We start from the raw sequence: 24701 nt of genomic DNA, 5'->3' as shown, positions 1-24701 counted from the left end.
GTGGATGTGATTACCAATTTTGGAAAAAGCTGTGTGGTCTTAATCTTGCCCTTTTGAGTCTTGTGTGAAATTTTTAGTAGCTAATTGTAGTACTCCATAGTGAGCACTTCAGCTAATTCTCCAGGATTGTTCGGTAATGCGGCTCCAAATTAGTTCAGGATTAATTGAAACCAGGTTTTAGTAGTGAGACCGCCTTGTTGTGTACCTGCCAGCAGACTGCTCCTCCTCACCAGAAGTTTTATATCCTAGTGTATTCACCTAACGCTCAGCAGCCAAGCAACAAAGCATGTGCTATTGTACAACCAGACAGAAATATGTTCAACACACTTGTATGAAGGCTGAACAGCATAGACATGGACTTGCTGATCACACACGTGCTTGGACAAACACACTCTGACCAGACAAGACTCACTTCTTGTGGATTTTCTCAAAGTCTCGGGTGGGATCAGGCTCATGACGCAGCTGTCGTGACCAGCTGGGTTGATTGTGAAAAGGGAGAGGGGCTCTACAGCCATGGTCAAAGAGTGTGCACGAGTGCCTGTAAGCACAGGTGTGAGTGTGTGCATGTTGGTATACTGTTTGTGGATTGTAAGCAAGGTATAGAGAGTGAATACGACTGGTGGAGGGGGAGGTGGTGTTGCTGTGAAAAGTGAAAGGCTCCAGAGAGTGGCTAACAGACGGAGTTGAACAGCTGTCAGGTCAGTCACTCTGCAGCACTGACCTCCATGTCACCCAACTATACAGCCCCATTTCCCTCTAGGTTTTACTGCAGATAAACACCAGCAGGATTGTCTTCGTGCTTCTCGCGCTCCACTTGAGCTTCAAAAGACATCAAATGTGCATACATGACTAGATTTAGGTGACTTGTGTTGTTCAGATCATGAGCCTATATCATAGACCAGCCCCTATTGGTGCCAGGCAGGCTGGTTTCAAGACATGTGCCTCAGTTCCCCTCTGCTCTCACCTTCTGCCCTGATCTGTAGCTGATCTGGTGAGGAGAAAGAGGCATCCGCTGCCTTTTATGGCAAAGACTTGCCTGGGAGAACTTTACCAAGAACAGACAAAGCAGTGTGTGTGTTGTAGCGCAGACGGGCTATGTACGTACGAGGGGAGGAGTGCTGGCATAGAGGAAGTTTTCTTTATCCTAAAATAAACTAATGGCTCCAGAATTTCACCTCCCCATACCACACAAATGTTCTCAAGAAGAGGAGGAGGCGTATTTGTATGGAAAATGAAGTTACATAGGCAGGAAATAGCTTTGTGTGTGTGTGTGTGTAGGGGGGGGGGGGGGGGGGGGGGGGGGGGTTTGGTGTGGGTGGCGAGTCTGATTTCTTAGGATCCGTACAGGTTTCCAAGGAGCTTAGCAAAGCCTTTGAAATGTTGTGCAAGCTGACAGTATATCTGTACAGGAAGCTATTTCACCGGGAAAAGCTCTCTCACATGACAGAACATGTAAAACCATTCCAACCACATGAAGATGTCTGTGCAATTATTAGCCAAAAAAAAAACAACTTTAGGTGCAGAAAAAGAAGCAGACATATAACGAGAAAAAAAACACTAAAATGGCTTATAAATTTAGAAAAGGGTCATATTAAAAGTGGTCACAATGGAGACCATTGAAGCACACAGAAAGATGAAGAGGAAACAAAAAAGGGTGTTTGTTTTTATGGTATTTAGAAAGTGGCAGGCAAAAGATTTTTTTTTTCTTCCCACTCCATAGTTGTCAGATAAGGGATTAGTATAAATTGGATTACAGCGTAACAAATGTGTAAGATATGTTTCTTGAAATTATACACTGAAATGAGCAAAATAATCTGAATTTGCGAGGGACCATTCTTGATGCCCAGGGCTGATTTAAAAAAAAAAAAGCAGAGCAACAAGAGAAAACAGGTGAAACAGAAAGTGGCTGGTCATTAATAATTAGCCAACAGTGCAATCTGTGGTGTCCTTGGTTTTAAAATGAGGCCAAAAACAAGCGTGAGCGCTGCCTGATTGTAAGAGCCAAATGTCTCAATGAAGCATTACCCAGCAGCCCATGGGAAATCTTACCAGTACTGTATGTGTCATGATTTTTGTAAGCATGTTTGAAGTCGTAGCCTAATGTTTTAGTCAGGAGGCCTAAGGGGAGTTTACAGGTAACCATTTCTCATAGCTGATAGATCAGATGAGACCAAGCAGGCACCAACAGTAACAAAGTAAGGAGCTACAGACTGAGATCTCAAGGCACAGTGTGTGCATCCATGTGTTGACATGCCTTCCCCCCTGTTTGCTGAGGTGGAAAGCAAGGCAGTGCTTCCTGGAGAGGGGAATTAAACTGCAAAAGGATTTTTGAACACTGTGATCTGGCCAAAGAGGCCTCGTGCTCCCCAGTCCTGTCATGTTTTCTAAGTGTTTCTTAGTTCCCATGGATATCAGCCAGGCCTGTGTCAATCTACCATCTCCTCTTATTCCCTGTTCTTCCTCTCCACTTGCTTCCCCTTTGTTTTGTCTCCCCTCTCCATGAATTGATTACAAATATCCGTGAATGTAATGCCTTTTCTTTCCTCCAGACTTCCAGTCTTTTCTTTTTCTCTTTACCGAAGTGTAAGTGAGAAGGGTTTTGGCTGCTGCTGGAAAATATTGTTTATGATTGCTGCTGTTAAAGCTCTGAGAGCTGGTGCTGGCGTCTTGCAGGAATGGTAGATCTGGGAGTGTGACTGGGAAGGAAAGAGGGAAATTGGAGCCAAGAGTACATGGCTGGATCATTGTTTAGATGGTGGGTGTGGAGAACGGAGGAACAAGAGCTGGAGATATAGAAGAGTGTTGGAACAGCGGAAATGAGGGTCAACAAAAGCATAATAAATTCCGGGAGCAAACTGAAACTCCCTTGTCCTTAAACAAACCCAAACAACAGCAGCAGAGCCAAGAAGGAGAGGGATAAAGATGCAGAGAAATGTCTGGAATGGAAGCAGAATTAGTACAAGTCAAAAAGAATAATGATCCAACTGTGCATTCACAGGTTTGTAATTATCCTAAATAAAGACGTGTGTGAATCCACTTAACTCAAAGACGATTTCAGAGAAGCCAATTGTATTAGTCTGCCATTTTCGATGTGATCACTCAAGGTCATCTCTTCCAGACAACTGTGTCTCTTTATTGGTTGCACTTGTGTATGAAGCCTTTCAACCTTTGACCCCAGATTACACTGCCTCTGCTGATACAGACAGAGGTGGGGGGCTGGGGAGGAGGGTCCTGGAAGTGCAGGAAGAGTGTGATATGACATCCCTGTGCTAAAACTAGCAGTGGAAGTACAAGGCACTGGGGACGGCTGTCTGCGTGGCTATAGAGTTAAGATTAGGTCAGAGGTCAGAGCCGGGGGGTCAGGTACAGAAACAGAGGACTCCTTGTTCAGGCTGTTCTGGGAATTCAATGTCATAAAATTAACTGGAGGTTCTATTTCTTAACTTTCTCTGTGACTCAGGTTATCTGATTAAAAGATTTACATTACAGTGTGTTTAATGCATACCACATAACCCTCACTGACTTGTGGAATTTTTCTTCAGAACTAACTTGTACTGATTCATTATCTGCATTCAGCACTGGCACGACATTCGGCCATTACTCATGGTATATCGGACTGGATGATGTATGTTTCTGCTGTGCTGTCATATCGTCCTGTCAAGACAGTGCATATGCAATCAGTCCTGTAGAAGCCATCGCTGAGTCATGAGGTAGAATATCAGATCTTTAAGGACTGGAGAATTTAAAATGTTACTACAGAAGTGCTTACAGCAAAATGCACTTAAACTATCATCCATACTGATACAAGATTTGAATATGATGTTTTTAATAAAAAATAGTGAAAAAGCAACAGTGTGAGCAAATTTACCAGGTCACAAGTACAATATTTTCCTCTAAGATGCAGTGGAGCAGAACTACAAAGTATCTCAATCAAACACTGCACTTGAGTAAAAGAAATATTCCACCACTAGTCTCAGCAGTGATTTGGATCGCACATGTGCACTTTTCTCCTTAAAAATAAAACAGCGACTTCCTTGATATTTTATTGCACCAATTAACTTGTAAATAACTTGCATCTCCTTGTTTCCTTCTATGTTGCAGGAAGTCGAAGACGAAGCCAAATGGAAAGAAGCCTCCGGCAGAAGAGAAGAAGCAGTACCTGGAGCCGGAGTTCACAAAAATACGCGTGGTGGACTTCGACCTCAAGGAGTTAGTGGTGCTGCCCAGAGAGATAGACCTCAACGAATGGCTAGCCAGCAACAGTGAGTGATTACAATGGTGGTTAATTGTAAAATATATACGAGTCTGTGAAGTTGAAGGAAATTGATGTGAATGGAATTCACTACTGCACGGATGAACATTGTGACACAATTCCGTGGTTGTTAGTACATGAAAGCTGCCTCTTATCTTATTTGTGACCTAAAACTTCCTCTTGTGAAGCTCAGCATTTGCTCAAGTGTGTTTAAAGTTGTCCTTAGGGCCTTGGAACTGTTTGTCTATACCAGTATGTTCTTGACATTAGAACATGACAAGATGTTCACATTGCAGGAGATGCAGCTCTTGAGTTGTGAAGTTCCTAACATGATCCAGGTTCGGCACTGCACTGTCATAGCCTTGTTCCTAATAACACCACACACCGCTTCTTTAAACAACATCATTTACTGCTGGCTTCTGTCTTCACGTTACCTAGCACAGCGGCAAGTTTTTAACTCTTACTGAAATTTATGGTCACCATTACGAGCGTCATTTGTGGATTTGTGTAAACTCACTGCAGCCTGGCAACTTGATTGATCCTCATGAGGCTTTTTATTTTGTCGCTGACTCTGGGTTTGTTTTAGTTACGTATCCTATGCTCAGCAATCGCTTGAAAACATTAAATCATTCCTCAAATATTTTGTTGCTAAAACATTGTTATATAAAACAGATGGGTTGTGTTTTCACCTGCTAATGTGTTTTTCAGCATAAACTGGAGGTTGCATAAGATGGCTTGCGTTACCTTGTATCACCACTAATTGGGATAATACTTCAACACAATAGTGCTGAGTATTGTTTTCATTACATCCAAGCATAAACCAACAGTAATTCACTCAGTATTTTCCAAGTTAAGGAGGCAGGAAGTGAAGAGACAAAAACAACTGAGAGAAATGACAGCACAGACAGTGTAATGTTAAACAGGATTACTAGGCCAACATGACACTCAAAATCATGGTCAAAAGACATTTTAAAGGGTTGTTTATGGGGTTCAGGCTCCCTAAAGCTTTGCACATAAGTTTAGTTTGGAACAAAGTTTAGAATAAGTCAGTGGAAATAATAAAACATGAAGCAGCGACATAAAACCAGTGTTTTATTGCTAACTTACAGCTACTTGTTTATTCTACACTAAAGGATAAATGTTAAGTGTGTCACCATTCCAGGATTAGTGCTGCTCTACATGAACAAATCTCAAATATTTGTGACTGAATCCTCTGTGTATTTGCTCACTGCTTTGTTTCGTAGCTTTTCAGGCTTTGAAAACATTTCTCAGAGCAGAAATGCCCATTTCATTTCTAACTGACTTGAGCAACATATGAAATGTGTGTCAGTGCCGCAGCCACCTCCCATTTTTTCCTGCAGCTCATACGCTGATGAAGGCGGCGGTTACTTGATGGATTAGTTTGCACATGTGACTGTGACTGTCCCACTGATGACGGTGACGGATAGAAAGCAGTGTACAATACCGTTGGTGTATTGTCATCACCTTAAGGTGACATGACAGAAATAGCTCACTTTTATGTCCTGGAAGTATTTTCATAAGTAACTCTGTGACTGTGAAGCTGCTTTTAGGATACGACCGACGTGAAATGACATGCTGTGAACTCTGCTCTTGTCTTTTCTGCAGCAACAACATTCTTCAACCTTATCAACCTGCAGTACAGTACCATCTCAGAGTTCTGCACTGGGGACACCTGTCAAGCCATGACGGCCTGCAACACGTAAGTTATCTCGCCCTCTTTTGGTTTATTCATCGCTCACCTGCTGAGGCTCATTGGTTTATTCATCAGATATCTACCATCCCATTGGTTAATTCATCAAGGGGAGGCTCGCAACCCTGAGGGCATACTCATGTTCAGTCTGATCTTTAAGTTTTCAAGTACAGTCCGTCTTGGAATGTGCAGTATGCAGCTTTAATGCTCTACAGTGCGCTGTATATTTACCTTAGAGCTGCAGTACACCCAGTGTGGCACCTTTGTGTCTCCAGGCCAGCTGTGTCTGTGCTGCAGTGCAGCAGATTTAACAGCTTAAGACTGTACACCAGTATTTGTGATGACATTTACAGACCATTTAGTCTATATTTCATGTAATTCTGGGGCTTTTTATTGAAGTCATAATGTATAGTTGAGAGAAGATATGAGATGGTGGGATGTGAAGAAACATTGGCAAAGTTTTTTTTACTTTTTTAAAAAATACTCTTAAATAGGACATGGAGGCACATTTTCCAAATAAGTCCTTCCGTAGAAAATCTATTACTCACAAAAGTGATCAGCTGTTTTAGTAGTGACATCGGCGATATTCGCATAAAGTCCAAAAACATAGTTGGTAGTGGGAACAGGTCGTGCGAACCGATAAGTACAAATGATTCTATAGAAACCATCCCTGTAAACTACCTGATGAAGCACAACTAATTCCCTTCTTTTTCTAATTCACTGGACAGTAACATGGATACATGGTAGTGTTTGTGTTATAGTTTGTATTTTTGTGTTACACCAGAGTGTGATGTCTCATCCGGCATTCAGAATCAGAGCTGGATATGTGGACATGGACATGTATGGGGACAGGCCTATGGAGCTCCACTTTAATCCCTCACAGTCCTATTTACACTGTCTGATGTCTGCTAACATCATTACATTCACTTCACACACTCCCAGATGGAGTGCTGTGATCAAACTGTTACCAAAGAAGTCGGCTTTGAAACTTTTGTTCCACCCTGACGTCACCACTCTGACTTTGTACAAAAATGTTGTAGCTGCAGTTTTCTCCAAAGGTGGTAATTGCTACTGTTCAGTGTACAGCGGGAAACAGCTTTGTGGTTTAAGTTTAACAATAATCATAACATGGAGGCGTTTTTATTCAGTGTTAACAGAGGGGAGGTGACTAACTGTAAGTATTTATCTAACTAGTTTGCCCTGCCAGGGTGGGGTGCGTCTTTATATGTGAGCCCTTGTATTTCCACAGAGGCCTTCATTCCCCCTGTGTGTATACTGAAGGCTGGAAAAACCAGATTCCCCACACTTCTCCAAACTACAACAGTCACTGCAGAGCTTTTAACACATTATATTTAGCTCAGCTACACACACACAAGACAAAAATCTGGCAGAGATGAACAGCTCGACTGTTGAAATGACACATTTGACTGATTTGCTGTGAGAAACAAGTTCGTCACGAGTTAACCTCTCAGTCAACAGTGGCTATTTCCACTGCTGTCGCCTTAAGGTGCCATTAGTACCCACACCCTGACAAAAGAAAGAAGAAAACGTGCTTGGCCTGATTTATGTGAAGTGAACAGACAGCAGGAGAGATCAGCATGTTTTTGTTTGCGCAGCCTATTGAACTGTGGAAAACAGAGTTAATGTCTTCACGGAGAGAGAAAACAGAGTAAGACATTTCTCAGTTCACCTCACAGCCTCACTGAAATGCATTTTAGTCTCTCAGTAAAGCCTGATGGGCACTATTAAAGCTGAAAGCCTCACCATGTATGATCCCGTCCTCCGCTGCTGCTCGCCGTCCAGCACCCCGCCCTTTCCTGCCCATGCAGGTCCTGTCACCCCCCCCTCCCTCTGTGGTGAAAACTGCCTGAGCCACAGTGGCAGCAGCGTCAGTGCCCCTGCCCTAAGGCACAGCTCAGCACTATTTTTGGAAGAAAATGTTTCCATGAGCTATGAGGGAAAAGAACCATTTGGTAGCTATTTAGACTCATTTTGTACGAGTGGGTAGATAGATGGGTGTGTATGTGTGGTAATGTGTTCAGTACATAAGCGATGGTTGCTGATAGTTGGTTCCACTGGTTGAGCTCATTAGGGTCAATAATTAACGTCTGATCAAACCTTTTTATGTTCCGTTAGTAGTTATTCATCAAATATGTCTGTCAAAACTTAAAAAGCACTCCTTTTAAATGTCTTTTAATTGTTCAAGTATAGAATTTACACTGTGTATGCATCAGGATGACATGATATTATCTCAAATCTACATTATATATCCTAAAAGTAGAGATTTGTTTCTAAAGCCTTTTCTTTTAATGTCAAAATGGAAATGTCAAAGCAGAGAAATTCTCATTAGTTCGTATTTTAATCCAGTCTTTAATTTGGTTTCATTCCAGTTTAGTTTTATGAGTGTATAAGTATTTGTCAATTTGATGTTGAGGAAGTTATTAGCTCAGGTTTCATTTAGTTTGTCAGGTATGAGGAAAGGCTTAATTTATACAAGCTGAAAGATGAGAACTAATGAATGTGACATCAAATATGTTTCATAAGAAGTCCCATATGATGCAAAGCAGGGGTGGACATTTTTCTTTTTTAAGTCAAATATTCATGCCGTTTCAAGTTGACGAGTCATGACTACATCATTAAAACTTGCCCTCCGCCCAAACCAAAATAACTCAACAGTGAAGGAGTGGGTGAACCATAAGTATGACGTATATTTTTCTAAACACAACAGTTGAACAACTCTATGAAGTAAAGCATAAATCTCCTCCTATACCCCCACCCCAAGTAAGTCAACTATGCTTAACATTTGGATTAATCAGTTGATCAATCATTCGTGCACACCCAGAATTGTATGTCATCTTCAATTTGTTGTAGGTTTTTTCAATAAACATCATTTTCTCCGTCTGGGTTTTCATTAACAGCACTAACTGTACCGACAACACCGTCTGCATCAGCGAAAATGACAAAAGAGTAGAAAGTGACTAATACTTAGTAGATCTGTGTGTTCATAAAGGGTCAGTGGCGTTATTTTGTTCCATATATGGTCAGACCTTCATCATGTCTGTGTTGACGTGGAGGAGGCAGGTTTGTAGTTTAATCAGTCTCCTACACACACACTCACAGACTAATGGTGTGTGAGTAAGTGGGTAAATCTCTGGTCCTGGTCCTGTGGTCAGTAGGTCCCTCCTGCAGGGTCAGTTATGTGGACTCTTTACATTCCTCAGGATTTGTAATGTCTTCATCCCTATGGCTCGCGGCCTGATCTGCAGCTGCACCTTAGGGCACATTTCATTCAGCATTCGGTCCACTTCGAGTCCTGGTTCCTCTGGTTCAGGGGTGTCAAACTCATTTTAGTAGATAATATGATCTCAAATGGGCCGGACTGGTAAAATAATAACATATAAAAAATGTCAACTCCAAATATTTTTCTGTTTTAGAGTAAAAAAGTAAAATTACTTTATGAAAACATTTGCATCTATGAACTATCATTTTAAAAAAATGTGAATAACTAAGTAAATTTGCAATTTTAACAATATTATGCCTCATTTATATCATTTAAACTTGTGCATTACAATGTACAGATCACAGTGGATCTACAAATACACATTTAGTAAGAGGCAGAATATTGTTAAAATGAAACTTATTTCTCTTATGACATTTCAGGTTCATATTTGTTCAGGTTATTCACATGTTTTGTGAAAGGACAGTTTGTAAGTCTAAACATGTTTGTATAATTGCACCTTTTTTACACTAAAACAAAGAGAAGAATATGAAGTTGTCTTTATTCAAAGGTTATGATAGTATTTTACTGGTGTGACCCTTTTCAGATCAAATTGGGCTGAATGTAAAACCTGAACCTAAATGATTAATATCTTCAGTGTAATTTTTGCATTCTACAAATTCATCCCACGGGCCGGTTTTGCCCATGGGCTGTATGTTTGACACCCGTGCTCTAGTCCCTCAGTCTCATCTGCACACCCTCCACATCCTCATCGCTCCCGCCCCATCACCCACTGCTGCTCTCCTGCAGTTTGACATTAACTATAAACCCAAGCCGCCCACTCAGGAATCCCCTATCTGGGTCACCCCCTACTGAAATGTTTGACCAGCCGCGGGTCTTGCCAGAGAACTGAGGGGGATCAGTGTCCCGTTACTCCCATGACGGCGGGGAATTTGGCCCAATCAGGAAATTAAAGCTCGGGGCTGCGAGTCCACTGGAATGAAAACATGAACACACGATATGTTCGGAGAATGTGTCAGTATGAGACACAACAAAGTCTCTGGGTGGTGTCTGTCTTCAGGTTCACTTGACTCGGACCAAAGGCATCATTGACCATTTGGGTTTTCCCTGACTGATGAAATAAAGCCTGGTTATCGTCGTCATACATGACTTCATTTCAGAAATCACCTGTGCAATGTTTCCTCCCTGTGTGTGTGTGTGAATAACATGATAATTTTAAACTCCAGGAAGTAGTCTTGTTTTTCTCAACCACAGACATTCTTTAGAAGACATTCATTATGATTAATTGAACCTTGTTCACACTTGAGTAACAGTATCCTGTTGTTTGTGTGACTTACTATGTAGCATGTATGTGCCAACAGTGATTGACATGTTTTCTCTTTTTATCTCTAGAATATACTACTGGTATGACGAGAGGGGGAAGAAGACGAAGTGCACTGCTCCACAATACGTTGACTTCGTAATGAGTCTTTGTCAGAAACTGGTCACAGATGAGGAAATCTTTCCCACAAAATATGGTGAGTGGTCCTGTTCCTGTGCCTTTGTCAGGTCTGAAGACTCTGATGCTTGCCTGCTGCTGCCCCCTACTGCCTCATATGGTTCAGTTACAAGCAGGAAATGTCAATGGTGCTGAGACTTAGTGTTGAATGGGTTTGGGAGTCTCTGAGTAATAAGATCAAACTAACTGTACTCAGGCTGATTTGATATGTGTAAAGACTCTTAAAAATCATTAGTGACAAGTATTAGATTGTGGTTAGAGGTGGCCTAATATCAGTCATCACAAAAACACACAATACACGTCTAGGACCCTTATACTGCACACTTTTAAAAGTAAAACTAAAAGTACAAGTAAAAAGTGAAGTAAAGCTTTGAGTGCCAAACCCCGGACTCAACTACAAGTAGTCAATATAAAAGTCTAATAGAGTGAATACAAATACATTCTTGCTTTAGCAATGGTGAATTTGTTGAGTAAAGTACCCAGCTGCTTAGGATTTACATTTGTTTTTGTTAATTCTATGTTTTAAAAGCTCTGTGTGTTTGTGTAAAACATAGTAGAGGGAGCATTCGGAGACATCGCTGCTTGTTTAATAGGCGTTCGATAAATTCTGCTAACTATCTCCTTGAGGATTTTTTTTCTTTTTTTGGAAATAAATAATGTTGATCTGAGTAAACTATAACCCACAGCAGGGATGCACCAATTGTGAAATTCTTGAATTCTTGGCTGGTACTGACAGATATTTGTAGAACAGTTTTACCTGTAGCTGATGCCAATAATAATGTTTTCAGTTTGTTTCACTTTTCATTTATTCTGTATTTTGTGCTACAGAAACAAAGCCTTCTTGACTGTAAAACATTTGAACACAGACTGTCTGATTGTCAGGTCTTCAGTCACTGTCTTTGAATAAGCACAGATTCATTCAATTATACAAATATGTGAAATTACCTTTTATATAACATAACAGATAAACATCAACCACTGCTGTCAGTGAAATATCATCTTGTATATCTGCATCTGCCAATCACTCTTCTCTGCTTCTAACTCGTGGTTTTATGTGATTTATTGATACTTATCCTTTAAACTTCCTCGTATGTCTGTTTTGTGTCTAATTCTGTTTTTTTCTCATTTTGTGTGTCTTCATCTCTTCAGGTAAAGAGTTCCCTAACTCCTTTGAGTCCTTGGTAAAGAAGATCTGCCGGTACCTGTTCCACGTGCTGGCTCACCTCTACTGGGCGCACTTTAAAGAGACGGTGGCTCTGGACCTGCAAGGCCACTTGAACACTCTGTATGCACATTTCATCGTTTTCGTAAGGGAATTCAACCTGGTCGACCCCAAGGAGACCTGTATCATGGACGACCTGTCTGAAATCCTCTGCACCCCCGCCCCGCCGCCACCCGCGCAGGCCCCCTCCTCCTCGGCCCCCGCCTCAGCGCCCTCCCCTTCATCACAAAACCACGTGACGGAGAGATGAGCGGGGGTCCGCGGCGAGACGGCGGCCCCGGGGGGTGATAGAAGATAAGATAGAGAAGAAGAAGAAAAAGACAAGCCTGGCCCCCTTCCTCGGTGCCAGCAGGACTTAGAGACCTTCCACTACCCCGTATATTTCGCTACGACACCAACCAGCCGGACGGAAGGGAGGGGAGGGTTTTCCAGGGGGTTGGGGGTGGTGGGGAGGGGTTTGTCACGCCAGCAGGAATTGGCGTGAGCGTTCTTCCTCCCAGGGGCAAATCCCTCCCATCTTCTCTGCAATTTAAACTAGGAACAAAAAAGTATGTGTATATTTTATTTTATTTTTTTGGTTTTTGTTTCACTTTTATTTTTGTTGAAGTTTTACTCAGTTTTTTTTTTTTTTTTTCTCATCGTTGTTTCTCAGTCGGGGAGGGGGTGGGCGGTGTTTTAGTCGGCCCTTTCACCTCCCTTTATCCTCTACCTAACATACAGTACAGGAAGGGGGCTCTGCTTTGCTTCAACCTACTATTGTACAGTGTTGTTCACGTGTGGAGAAGAGGCGTCCCCGCTGACCACCGGCCACAGCGCCGGCCAGTGGGGAGCCAAGTTACTGCCTGACGGGGAGGGGGGAGATACTAGCCAATCACTGTTTGGGTTGCTTATCTGGGGGATGATTAAAGCGTTTCCTACTCAGGAACTGAGAGAAAATGTCACTGCTGCCAGAGAGTCTACTCTCTTTTTTTCATTCTCTGTCTCTATCCCTTGTTCACCAGACTGTTCAATCCTCTGTATTACAGATGTTGTTTGTGTATAGTCACACAGTCATAATAACCACCCAGAACCAACCTGTAGTGGGCGACAGAGAGCCACAAATACAGGGAGACAGAGAAGAAAATAGAAAGATTGTATATTAGATATTTAATCTGATCAGAGAATCGATGCTATGATGCCGACTGGTGTCCGTTTGTGGCTAAATTAAAGCAGTTTGATGTTCGAACTCTGCTGCAGCCCCTTAAACCACCAACACCCACCTACCCACCCATCCACAGCACAAGAGAAGGACAAAGACATGAGGTAATGTCTGCAGGCCGAGAGGGAAACTCAAAGACAGAGACAGAGAGACGGGGGTGAAAGGGATGGTGTGGAGCTGTTCAGTCACCAGTACTCCCAGTGCGAAACTAAACTCCTTTCTTTTTGTTCTTACATGTCCATGTAAAATTTGTTTTTAAAAAAGATTATCAGAGAAGAATTAGTTGAGAAATAACAACAATGGTATCATCACACATGTATAGAAAATGCACAGTCTGCTTGGACTTTACTGTACAAAGAATCGCAAGCGGGTTCTGTCAGATATAGCCTCTGTATGAGAGGAGGATTGGGTTTATATAATTCTCCTTTTTTATTTATTTTAATTTCCTTTTTTTTGCAGGGTTCTTCAGTTCTGGCTCTCGTTTTTAAGTATTTTAATTATTAACTAAGTTAAAAGCAATTTAATATTTTAAGCTCTGCGGATTATAATCTAATAAAAGAGAGAAATGCCACTGTTTGTCTTGTGTGTTTTGTAATTTTATAAGAATATCAGTCACATACTGGAAGAGTTTTGACACTTGGGGCACAATTCAGCCTGGTATGGTTATTAAAAGTTGGATTTGTCTTTAAAACTAAGAAAAGGGTTACATTAAATGACATCAACAGTTTGTCATTAAGGCCATGTATAAGTATAGAAGAGCAACACAAACCTGACATCAAAGTTAATTTTCCATTTCCATCCACAACACATCTAAAAGGAAGCATTGTCTTACATTTATTCTGGTACATGCAGTGCAGTCAGTGTTTAACAGTTTACAGTACAGCTTTAGAGCCCTCAAGTCTTGTGGAAAGATTCAACTGGACCTTCTGCTCATTGTGGATCTGAAGTGTCACCATCTGTCTGACTTCAGTGCATTCAGTTTCTGTGCGTTTTTACTCGGACCCTGAGAAAAAAGCAAAGGCTTCCATTTGAATATTCAACCATTTCATAACAGTATAAAATAAATACGACCTGTCACTTATCAATCCTCAACCTAATAAAAATTAATCTCAAAATCATTCTTATACAAAAAGCAGGCAGACACGGTTACGCAGATCTAAGTGTCCATCTTGGATCTTCGGACCGCCGCAGCCCCCCTCCGCCTTCTCACCGACGCCCGCAAGGTGACGCCCTCGTTCAGCTTAAACTGAGCGATGCCTCCCACCTCATCCAGTCTCCTTGCGCTACAGCAGGGGGTCGGGACTCTGGAAGTGTTTCCGAACTTGGAGTAGTCCACGGCGTACATGCCATCCTCCTCGGACACGGTGGGCACGAAGCGCTGCCCCCACAGGATCTCCTCCGACACGTAGGAGGTCCGAGCCTGCGTGGTGATGCCCGTGGTCTCCACCACCCCCTCCAGCACCACGATCACCTCGATGTCCTCGTTGAGAAGGTCAGCGGCGGACAGGTCATACAGAGGGCTGTCCTTGTCGATCACGTGACAGATGATGAGGGGCGACACCAGGAAGACCCCGTTGGTTCCCACCGGGTTATCCATGTGGATGTCGATCTGGTCCAGAGGAACCACTTCACCCTCCTGCGTTGTGGATCTCCTGACCACCTGCATCCGCACGGTGGCGCTGATGATCATGCTTTTCCTCAGGTCCCCTATGCGCACCATGAAACACAGTTTGTTGTTTCGGACGGAGATGACGGCGTGTTTACTGAAAATGAGAGTTTCTGCGCGCCGGTTGGCCTGCGCAGTTTTCATGAAGATGCAGCCGAGCATGATGGCATTGATGACCAATCCGACTATGTTTTGCACGATGAGGATGATGATGGCGGAGACGCACTCCTCTGTGATCATCCGACCCCCGAAGCCGATGGTTACCTGAACTTCTATGGAGAAGAGAAAGGCTGAGGAGAAGGAGTGAATGTCCGTTACGCACGGAACAAAGTCCTCTCCGCTCTGGACCAAGTCCCCGTGCGCAAAGGCGATGAGCCACCAGATCATCCCAAAAAGGAGCCAGCTGCACAGAAAGGACATGGTGAAGATGATGAGCGTGTGGAGCCATTTTAAATCCACCAGAGTGGTGAAGACGTCCTGCAGAAACCGGCCCTGCTCTCGGATGTTGGTGTGCGCTACATTGCAGGTGCCGTTTTTGGCGACGAACCGAGCTTTCCTCGCCTTCGCCTTAAACTTGGGCTGCTGGACATCCTCTGCCAAACGTGTCAGCAAGAAGTCTTCAGGAATAATTCCCTTCCTGGACAACATAGCGCTCCCATACTATGTAGTCCGAACCCTTTGGCTTTGGAGGTACCGGTGCGTCTCCTCACCGGTCGGCGCTCATCGGTCAGAGTCTTGTTGTCGCCCGTTTTTCTGGAGGCATGTGCGCTCCTCACCTTCCCTCCAGATCAGGCGCTTCACAACCGCTAAATCCCATGAGAAGACTCTTCTTCCAGCGCCGCAGCTGCCGCCGTCACTCATCGCAGCGGTTGCAGGGCCATAGCCGCGCCTCGCACCCCTGTCCCACTGTGGATCGGCCCACCCGTGGTGCGCACGGAGTGAAAATCCACTGTAGAGGCTGATGTGCCTTTGAGCCGTTTTATCACCTTTGGATGAAATGGCCGGCTTTAATGGCGCAGGCTGCTGACTCCACCACTTTACTACAGCTGGGAAACGTGAGACGGAGACGTTGTGAGGCGCAGGCAGTCCCTCCCTCCCTCCACCTTCTATCTGTGCTGCCCTTCCACGGATTTTCAATGAGAATGCAGCAGCGAACACATGACACAATAAATAGATCAGATGTGCAGCGGTGGAGGCCCATGGCTGTGCATATTGTGAATACATAAGGGGTTAAATGTGGGCCAATACACACTGAACCGTCCTGAGGCGGTTTGACGTAAAACTAACAGCTTTACGCATGAATGGAAACCAAGCTGTGAGAGAAAAAAGAGATCTGAGCCACATTCTGTATTCATTTACATCCCTTAACCTTTGTATTCCTCACCCTTTTAATGAGACTCATCTTTTACAGCCCCCCCCCCCCCCCCCCCCCCCACACACACACACACACACACACACACACACACACCTCTGGCATCCATATAACTTTCTAATGTCAAAAGTTCAGCCTCTAACCCAGTGGTTTTCAACCTTGGGGTCGGGACCCCGTGTGGGGTCGCCTGGAAATCAAATGGGGTCACCTGAAATTTCTAGTAACTGATAAAAATAAATATAAAAACTTACTAATAAAAAAACATATGGTGAGTTCATAAAAGACATGACAAACTGTGAAGCTGAAACTGAAGCACTGTGGTTCTGTTTATCTGTCAAATGTTCATTGTAGTCGGTTTCAGATGCTGCAGCTCTGCAGCATCATTTTCAGTTTCACGCCATTTACAGCACTTATGGAACACACCCCCTATATGGACAAGTGATGATGATGAAGGTAGGAGACAGGCAGGACCACGGCAGCAGGTCCAGAGAGGATCCAGGGAAAACCTGTGAGACTCCAGGGAAGAAGACAGTTCTAAATAATCCCAAAGGCATCAATTAGTGATATGTGAGGTATTTACGACTGTTTAAAACCAACAAAGATTTCCTGTTTTTTTTATTTTCCCCACTATATATATATATATATATATATATATATATATATATATATATATATATATATATGTATAAATTTTTTTCCCCCCACTAAAATTCTTTTTACCTGGTAATTTTTTTTCCTGTTATTTTTTTTTCCCTGGTAAATTTGTTCCTGGTATTTTTTTTCCCTGGTAAACTTTTTTCCTGGTATTTTTTTTCCCTGGTAATTTCTTTTCCTGGTAATTTTTTTCCCTGGTAATTTTTTTTCCTGGTATTGTTTTTCCCTGGTAAATTTTTTTCTTGGTATTTTTTTTCCCTGGTAATTTCTTTTCCTGGTAATTTTTTTCCCTGGTAAATTTTTTTCCTGGTATTTTTTTTACCTGGTAAATTTTTTCCTGGTATTTTTTTTCCCTGGCAATGTCTTTTCCTGGTGTTTTTTTAACCTGGTAAATTTTTTTCCTGTTTTTTTTTTCCCTGGTAATTTCTTTTCCTAGTAATTTTTTTTCCCTGGTAAATTCTTTTTCCTGGTATTTTTTTTTACCTGGTAATTTCTTTTCGTGGTATTTTTTACCTGGTAAATTTTTTTCCTGGTATTTTTTTTCCTGGCATTTTTTCCCCCTGGTAATTTTTTTTTTCCTGGTATTTTTTTTCCCACAATTTTTTTTTTGTTTTTGCTGTTTAGGTCATTTTCTGCTGCATCAAAGGAGAAAAGCAAAACTGTGTGGACAGACACTGCTGCTCTTTCATAATTCATAGTTTGAGTTCTTGTTTGTTCAGTATTAATTGTCAGCCTTGTAAACCCAAGCTGGACTGACTACATATCCTGACCAAGGAAAATAAACTCCTCATTTTGTGCAGTAATCTACACCCGGCTTTACTGCCTCCATCCATAATAGTATACATTATATAGACTAAATGTCATCTAACATTAACGTTTATTTGCAACATACTATAGCAAACTGGTGCATGATCAAAAACAAATTAATTTTAGCAAAAAAATGTCTCAGTTTTTAATGTCTGGGGCCGCCGCAAATTTGTGACGTTAAAATGGGGTCAGGAGCCAAAGAAGGTTGGGAACCACTGGTCTAATCCCACTGTGACTCCAGTGCAAACTCTGGTGCTCAGCCTGGTCCTGCAGTCTAAATTCAGATGAAACCCCTTTTTCTTTCCATCATCCTCCCCATCTTCTACAAAAACAACACTGACCCAGATTTTCAATGATAATTTATATTTTATTAACAAAGAATTAACATTTTCTTTATATACAAATATAATACATCATGAATAAAAAATAAAATGGAATATATTCCATGGGACAATTGCACTTTGAATGTATTCCTATAACGTTTCTCCTCTCATTGTGCTACTTGTCTGCTCGCACAAAGGATGCAAAGACACTGTCCTCCTTGTCCAGCAGGGCCTGGGGTCTGTCGTACTCCAGGATGATCCCCCGCTTCATCACAATCACCAGGTCGGCATTCAGGATGGTGTGAACACGATGCTGAGAGAGAGGGGGGGGGCAAGTCAGTAGGTTATACACTGCTGTGGCACAGACATGTTTACATCCACAATCACAATATACATGTACACATGAGGACAAAAACACACTGAAGACACTTAAACTGGTGGTTGAAATAAAGAGAAATAAAAATAGTGTCCATCCACAGGAAATACTGGGGGTTTACTGTGAAGGAGGAGAAAAAAATGAGATTATTTGAGTATAAAGTCATAGTATTTCGAGATCTGATTTCGTAAGAGGTTTCACTCAGTCGTTATGTTATTTAATGGAATGAGATTCCTTTTCATATAGGTAGAATTACAACTTTGTTTTCCTCAAAATACTATGACTTTATTCTCAAATTTCCACCTTTTTTGTGTCCTCCACGTGGCCCCTATAAGCCATAACCCTTAAAGACCTAGAGCTATTTTTGTGATGACTTCTTCTCTACATTAAACCTCTACTGAGTGATTTATCGCCTTGTATTGGAATGTTATTTTCTGAATTTTGCATTTTTTTAGTGAAAATCAGGTATTTTCTTACATTTTATTTACTGATCATATAGATGTTCATAAAAGCTCTGAGTACATTCAAAAGTTGTTACATAATTAAAGGATAGAAAACTGAAGAAAAGCTGACTTTTTCAGTCAAATATATCATTAGTTAAACATAAAAACAAGCATCTGCACCCACTGTCATATATAATTTACATGGGTGTTTCTACATTCACTACACAGCCTCTGAGTGTCCAAATGAAAAGATGACAAATGGCATTTTCTGAATTATTTCAATGTATTAATAAGATTTGTTATTAAACTTTTTAAAGGAGTAATTTTTTTTTAAGGAGTAATATGTTGTTTTTTTTAAATGGAATTATGCATTTTAAAATATTTCCCTGTGGTCTACATAAACTGTAAATGCTATACTTGGGTCTGAATCCTTCATTAATTCAACTCCACAGGTCCATCTTCAACCCTATTTATGAATAATGACACAAGACGGGTTGTTCTGAGCGCTGGCCCTTTAAATGCAAATGCACCACTTCAGACCCCACCCCCTCCAGGTTGTTGGCTGTGCTGCTTTGTTCTTTTCAACCAACAACTGAACATTTTAGGTAATCGGCTCAAAGTTTGGACATATTTTCAGTTTTACTACAACCGCTGCTGCTGATAAACAATTATGTCGTACCCTGAGAAATGTTCGTCGGAAGTCTTGACCTTATATGTGCAAATGTCGTGATGTAACTAGTTATAAAACGTAACAAGTTAAGTAGGAATTAAAACGGGTTGTAGAAATCTCCTCGATTTTGCCAAGTGAATATAAAGATAGCTTTGCAGCACCTGGAGGGTTCAAATTCAAACTTTTGGAACTATTAGGGTCCAAATACACAAATAAATGAACCAAAGACTAATAAAAGTGGGTTTAGCAAAATATGAGCCCAGATGCTTTTGTTCTCTGGTAGCTGTTTAGACTAAGGGTTAATAGGATACAGGATTTTAGTCCTTTTGTCTTTTTGACTCAAATATGACCATGTCGAGTCCAGAAGCATGTGTTCGTCATCAGTATCTCCCTGCTCAGTTTCACCTTCCCTCTGTCTCTTAGTAACTATAACATTTGTGTATGCTGTGTGTTGTTTCTGCAGTGCCTCGGCTTTAGTTTACAAGAACTGCATCAGCAGAGTAGAGCGAACGTCACAGGTCTCATGGGGAAAGGCTAAGCTGCATACTTCACTGGAAAAGCCCAGAGCAGTGGTGCAGCGCAGGGTGATACTTACTGCTATAGTAACTACTGTTCGGTCAGCAAAGGATGTCATCACCACCTTCTGCAGGATGCTCTCCTGTGGGGAGAGACGCAAAGTTAGAGCAGGACAAACTTCACATACCCACATGTTCACCGAGTTATACACACGGGAAATGACAAATTCATGGGGCCCAGCAGATATAAGTTAGAAGTTGAACAAATTTCATGTAAACTCCAGAGTAAAACAAAAGGCATAAAGGATGGGAGTTGGACGTCCAAGGTTAAGTTTCACTTTCGGTTTCATGCCAGTTACAGCACTTATGGAACACACCCCCTTATATGGACAAGTGAGTGAGGATGATGAAGGGAGGAGAAAGGCAGGACCACAGCAGCAGGTCCAGAGAGGATCCAGGGAAAACCTGTGAGACTCCAGGGAAGAAGACAGTTCTAAATAATCCCAAAGGCATCAATTAGTGATATGTGAGGTATTTAAGACTGTTTAAAAACAACAAAGTTTTCCTTTTTTTTTTTTAAATTTTCCCCAAAATATATTTTTCAGGGTTTTTTTCCCCACTAAAATTTTTTTTTACCTGTTAATTTTTTTCCTGTTATGTTTTTTTCCTTGGTAAATTTTGTTCCTGGTATTTTTCTCCCTGGTAAATTTTGTTCCTGGTAATTTTTCTCCCTGGTAAATTTTTTTCCTGGTATTTTTTTCCCTGGTAATTTCTTTTCCTAGTAATTTTTTTGCCTGGTAATTTATTTTCCTGGTATTTTTTTTCCCCCGGTAAATTTTTTTCCTGGTATTTTTTTTCCCTGGTAATTTCTTTTCCTGGTAATTTTTTTCCCTGGTAATTTTTTTTTCCTGGTATTTTTTTCCCCTGGTAATTTCTTTTCCTGGTAATTTTTTTTTACCTGGTAAATGTTTCCCCTGGTATTTTTTTCCCTGGTAAATTTTTCCCTGGTATTTTTTTCCCTAGTATTTTTTTCTCAGTAATTTTTTTTCCTGGTATTTTCTTCCCCCCGGTAAATTTTTTTCCTGGTATTTTTTCCCACAAAATTTTTTTTTGCTGTTTAGGTCATTTTCTGCTGCATCAAAGGAGAAAAACAAAAGTGTGTGTGGACAACAGGAGAAACATTCCAAAGTCTTATTGAAAACAGTTACACACTTAAACCTTCGTGTTCAGACCCAGTGGATCTTATTTCTTAAACTGTCACGTCTCTAATTCCTGGTCTGAGCTCAGAGTGGAGGTCTGAGTATAAGCTCAGCTGCGTTTCCTCGGGGGCAGAGCTGCTCTGTTATTATAAACTAGAAACGTCGCTTTTTGTGACTGATCATTGGAGTGAGTCTTAAGTTCCAAGGAGCCCTTTGCTGATGCCCACTCCCCCTCAGGCTCCAGTGCAGTAAGTGTTTTCCTTGGTTCTTTTTCTTTCTGCTTCATGTATTTCTCCACCTTAGCTCCATTCCCTGGGAGCAGACTGACAGCGACAGAATATGGTAATATTTACTCTGTTTCTTTGTTTTTAACACTTTAGTAGCAAAACTATTGGTTGAATTCATACCAAATTGGGTTTATAGATTTTCAGTGACCCAGAATAGATCTGATTATATTTTGGGAAAAGTAGGTAAAAGTTCACATTTTTTTATGATTTTCTTAAATCTTTTTTTTTTCTCCATTTACTCATAATGACCAAAATTTCAAATCGCTACAAAAACATCAATTTTAACTCAATTTACTTGAAACACTGCAGAGATATAGAGATTAATTTTAGACATCAGTTTGCAAAAAATCAAAGTGATGGCTTGTTTTTTTAAAATCTTTTGTTAAATTTTTGAATCTTTTTCTTTTCCCATTTACTTATAATGGGTGAAATTGCAAATGTCTATAAAAACATCAATTTTGTTTCAGTTTACTTCAAACTTGGCACATATCATTTTTATATTTAACATATATTGAATATGAATGAAAGAGTGGATTGATGCCAAAATAAGCTACAATATGTGCAAAGGTTGGGGTTTGTTGTGCCTGGCACCACTTGTTCAGTTCTGATACTGGTAATAGAACCATGTTTTATCTCTTCATGCATTTCTAAAGACTGTTTCACCTTTAAAGATTAAAACAATCCCTCATTCTGACAGATTTTCCTGCTTCTTATCTTTGATGTAAAATTTCCGCTGAGCTCTCACATTAAATTCAACGCTGGCCTCAGTTCAGTCTCTGTCATTTCCTTCACCTCACTTGACCTCATCTGTCTCTGCTGCCTCCTTTTGTCCTATTTTCTGCCCATCTGATGTAAAACACACTGACTGACCGTCGCCATGTCGATGGATGCCGTGGCTTCATCCATGATGAGGATGCTGCTCTTCCTCACGAAGGCTCTGGCCAAACAGAAGAGCTGTCTCTGGCCCTGACTGAAGTTTTCTCCTCCCTCTGTCACATTGGCATCTGAAACGGGAAAAAATATATTAGTACATTTACATCCAGTGATACAACTCATGTCACTTTGTCCTGTTTATGTTTTTAACCCATAAAGACCCAGTGTGACTTTTGTGGTAGTTCCCAAATGAATATTTCTGTCTATTTAACCTTTCTTAAGTGATTTATCTCCATTTATTTTAATATTACCCTCTGTATTTTGCAAATTTTCAGTGAAAATCAAATATTTTCTTACATTTAATTCACTGGTCATGTAAATGTTCATAAAAGCTCAGATTAAAGTTGAAGGTTATTATATCTGAAACAGAGAAAACTGAAGAAAAACTGACTTTTTCAGCACATATATCATTAACTGAATATAAACCCAGTGTGTCCATCCACTGTCACTGATCCAAATCCATGGGTTTTACTGAAGAATCAGTGTTGTAGAAGATGATGGTGTTAACTATGGAGCCTCTGAACGTCCAAATGGGTCATATCTGACAACCATGAAAAGATGAATAACTGTATTTTACACCAATTATTTACATCACAGGTGTCAAACCCTGGCCTGGGGGCCAAACCAGGCCCACCAAAGGGTCCAATCCGGCCCGTAGGATGGATTTGTGAAATGCAAAAATTACACTGAAGACATTCACAATCAATGGTGTAAAAATCCTTTTAATTCAGTTTCCACATACAGAACAATTACATCTAAGTTGGGTCAGACCAGTAAAATATTGTCATAATAACCTATAAATAATGAAAACAGCAGATTTGATCTTTGTTTTAGTGTAAAAAAAAGTACAATTACAAGAAAATATTTACAGCAACAAACTATCCTCTTACAAAAAATGTGAATAATCGGAACAAATATGAACAACCCATAATGTCTTAAGAGAAGTAAATGCAATTCTACTAATATTCTGCCTGTTACTCAATGTTTTGTGTATTTGTGATTGTAATGTAAGTTTTAATACACATGTATAAATGATAAACTGATAAACTGAGGCAGAATATTGTTACAATTGTGCTTAAGACATTTAAAGTTGTTCATGTTATTCAGATTTTTAAGGAAACATTGTAGCTTTAAACATTATCATAATGTAATTTTACTTTTTTCACTGTTATTATTTTACTGGTCCGGCCCACTTGAGATCATATTGGGCTGAATGTGACCCCTGAACTAAAATGAGTTTGACACCCCTGATTTCCATGTATTGATAGGATTAGAGGATCAGCAGGAATTAAACATTTTAGAACAGTAGATGCTTTTGGTCGACGGTGGATGTTTGGTCTTTATGAAGAAAAGGATGAACACCAAAGCAGCTGCCGTTGAAAGAAAAAGATGCACTTTTCAAGAACAATAGCTCTTCCTCTTATGTTCTATTATCTTGTCTTCAGAATAATCAATAAGATATGGATCTCATTGATTTTTTATTATCTATTCAGTGCGTGTAATGGGCTCAGAGCACAAATTTAAAGTATAATGTTCTCCAGGGATGGTTTAGTCAATGTTTATGTGGTTACACAAATCAGCAGATCCACTAATGAGCAGCCTTTCATTTGACCTTTCAATCTTTTTGCTTTTATATCTATTACTGCAGTTTGCCCTCCCACAAACAAAATCATTAACCCATAAAGACCCAAACAGCCACTGGCAACTCAAACCATCTACTGATCTAAAAGGTTTAATACCTGTTGATCCATTAATCATATCTTTACATGTAAATAATTGGTGTAAAATACAGTTATTCATCTTTTCATGGTCATCAGATGTGACCCATTTGGACGTTCAGAGGCTCTGTAGTTACTGTGGAAACACCATCATCTTCTACAACGTTGATTCACCAGTAAAACCCATGGAGTTGGATCAATGTCAGTGGATGGAGCCACTTGGTTTATGTTTAGTTAATAATAAATTTTACTGAAAAAGTCACTTTTTCTTCATTTTTTTGCTGTTTCTGACATAACCTTCAACTTTAATCTGAGCTTTAATGAACAGCTACATGATCAGTAAATTGAATATGGGAAAATACCCGATTTACACTGAAAAAACACAAAATACAAAAGATAATATTATTATAAATGGTGATAAATCACTTAAGAAAGGTTAAATAGAGAGACAAATTTATTTGGGAATTGCAACAAAAGTACCACTGGGTGTTTATGGGTTAAGAAAGTATTTAAAGCTTTGGTTTTGTATAGATTTTTTGTGTCATAAGGGCAAAATCTAACATGAGTTTGTCTGAGATGAAACAAAAACTCTGGACCCCCTGTTTGCTCTGATTTCAGG

The 24701-nt window shown here is 40.6% G+C and overlaps 3 protein-coding genes across 7 annotated transcripts in view; 1 reads left to right on the top strand and 2 right to left on the bottom strand.

The window, feature by feature from the left end:
* The window catches only part of mob2a (MOB kinase activator 2a), a 70156-nt gene extending 56782 nt beyond the window's left edge, over positions 1-13374 (top strand). For all 4 annotated transcript variants that reach the window (XM_030135908.1, XM_030135906.1, XM_030135907.1 and 1 more), the window contains exons 2-5: positions 4102-4262; positions 5879-5972; positions 10594-10718; positions 11849-13374. In XM_030135908.1, coding sequence (XP_029991768.1) covers positions 4102-4262; positions 5879-5972; positions 10594-10718; positions 11849-12171 — 703 coding nt within the window. In that variant the 3' untranslated portion in view covers positions 12172-13374. The remainder of the gene's footprint in view (positions 1-4101; positions 4263-5878; positions 5973-10593; positions 10719-11848) is intronic.
* kcnj11 (potassium inwardly rectifying channel subfamily J member 11) lies at positions 12563-16183 on the bottom strand. Its single transcript, XM_030135904.1, has one exon. The coding sequence runs from the start codon at positions 15431-15433 to the stop codon at positions 14276-14278; it is 1158 nt and encodes a 385-aa protein (XP_029991764.1). The 5' UTR covers positions 15434-16183; the 3' UTR covers positions 12563-14275.
* A 1783-nt stretch (positions 16184-17966) lies between these two features.
* Positions 17967-24701, bottom strand: part of abcc8 (ATP-binding cassette, sub-family C (CFTR/MRP), member 8) — a 103669-nt gene continuing 96934 nt past the window's right edge. The window contains exons 38-40 of one of the 2 annotated variants that reach the window (XM_030135902.1): positions 22302-22435; positions 20026-20088; positions 17967-18254 (exon numbers count right to left, since the gene is read on the bottom strand). In XM_030135902.1, the coding sequence (XP_029991762.1) occupies positions 18117-18254; positions 20026-20088; positions 22302-22435 (335 nt within the window). In that variant the 3' untranslated portion in view covers positions 17967-18116. The remainder of the gene's footprint in view (positions 18255-20025; positions 20089-22301; positions 22436-24701) is intronic. The other variant, XM_030135903.1, reaches the window with a different exon arrangement.

The sequence above is a fragment of the Sphaeramia orbicularis genome, chromosome 6 (genome assembly GCF_902148855.1).
Source record: "Sphaeramia orbicularis chromosome 6, fSphaOr1.1, whole genome shotgun sequence".
Lineage (NCBI taxonomy): Eukaryota > Metazoa > Chordata > Actinopteri > Kurtiformes > Apogonidae > Sphaeramia > Sphaeramia orbicularis.
Note: the sequence above shows the minus strand (reverse complement) of the source record. Positions and strands in the feature narration are given on the sequence as shown.

Bases quoted from the DNA above. Each gene is read 5' to 3' on its own strand.
- kcnj11 (XM_030135904.1), bottom strand. From the start codon at position 15,433: ATGTTGTCCAGGAAGGGAATTATTCCTGAAGACTTCTTGCTGACACGT.